Source organism: Etheostoma spectabile, unplaced genomic scaffold, assembly GCF_008692095.1.
Source record: "Etheostoma spectabile isolate EspeVRDwgs_2016 unplaced genomic scaffold, UIUC_Espe_1.0 scaffold271, whole genome shotgun sequence".
Classification (NCBI taxonomy): Eukaryota; Metazoa; Chordata; class Actinopteri; order Perciformes; family Percidae; genus Etheostoma; species Etheostoma spectabile.
The window spans coordinates 571862-572081 of NW_022605575.1; the positions used below are offsets into that span (position 1 = coordinate 571862).

At 41.8% G+C, this 220-nt stretch overlaps 2 protein-coding genes across 4 annotated transcripts in view; one reads left to right on the plus strand and one right to left on the minus strand.

Moving 5' to 3' along the window:
• The window catches only part of LOC116685813 (CUB and zona pellucida-like domain-containing protein 1), a gene marked incomplete at its 5' end in the record, with an annotated part of 16157 nt that overhangs the window by 10846 nt on the left and 5091 nt on the right, over positions 1 to 220 (minus strand).
• LOC116685807 (uncharacterized) overlaps positions 1 to 220 on the plus strand; it is a 3354-nt gene that overhangs the window by 1266 nt on the left and 1868 nt on the right. Inside the window, 2 exon segments of the mRNA XM_032510740.1 lie at positions 1 to 48; positions 156 to 220. The exon segment at positions 1 to 48 is cut by the window's left edge and continues 18 nt beyond it; the exon segment at positions 156 to 220 is cut by the window's right edge and continues 86 nt beyond it. Coding sequence (XP_032366631.1) covers positions 1 to 48; positions 156 to 220 — 113 coding nt within the window.

A 220-nucleotide genomic window follows, 5' to 3' on the forward strand; every position in this document is an offset into this window, starting at 1 on the left:
ACAGTTGAGATCAGCATCCCCTATAAGGCTGAAGGAGGATACAGGAAGGTCAGGAGGCAGGGCTGTTTTTCATCAAACACGTTTTAAAATATGCAGGACTTTTGCTCAAGTTGTATATTTAAATGTATTTCCTGAGACCTTGTTTTCTCTCACAGAGCATTGTGTCTGGGAACCTCTACGAGTTCTCTGTCTTTCATCTCTACTTGGAGCAAATCTCAGT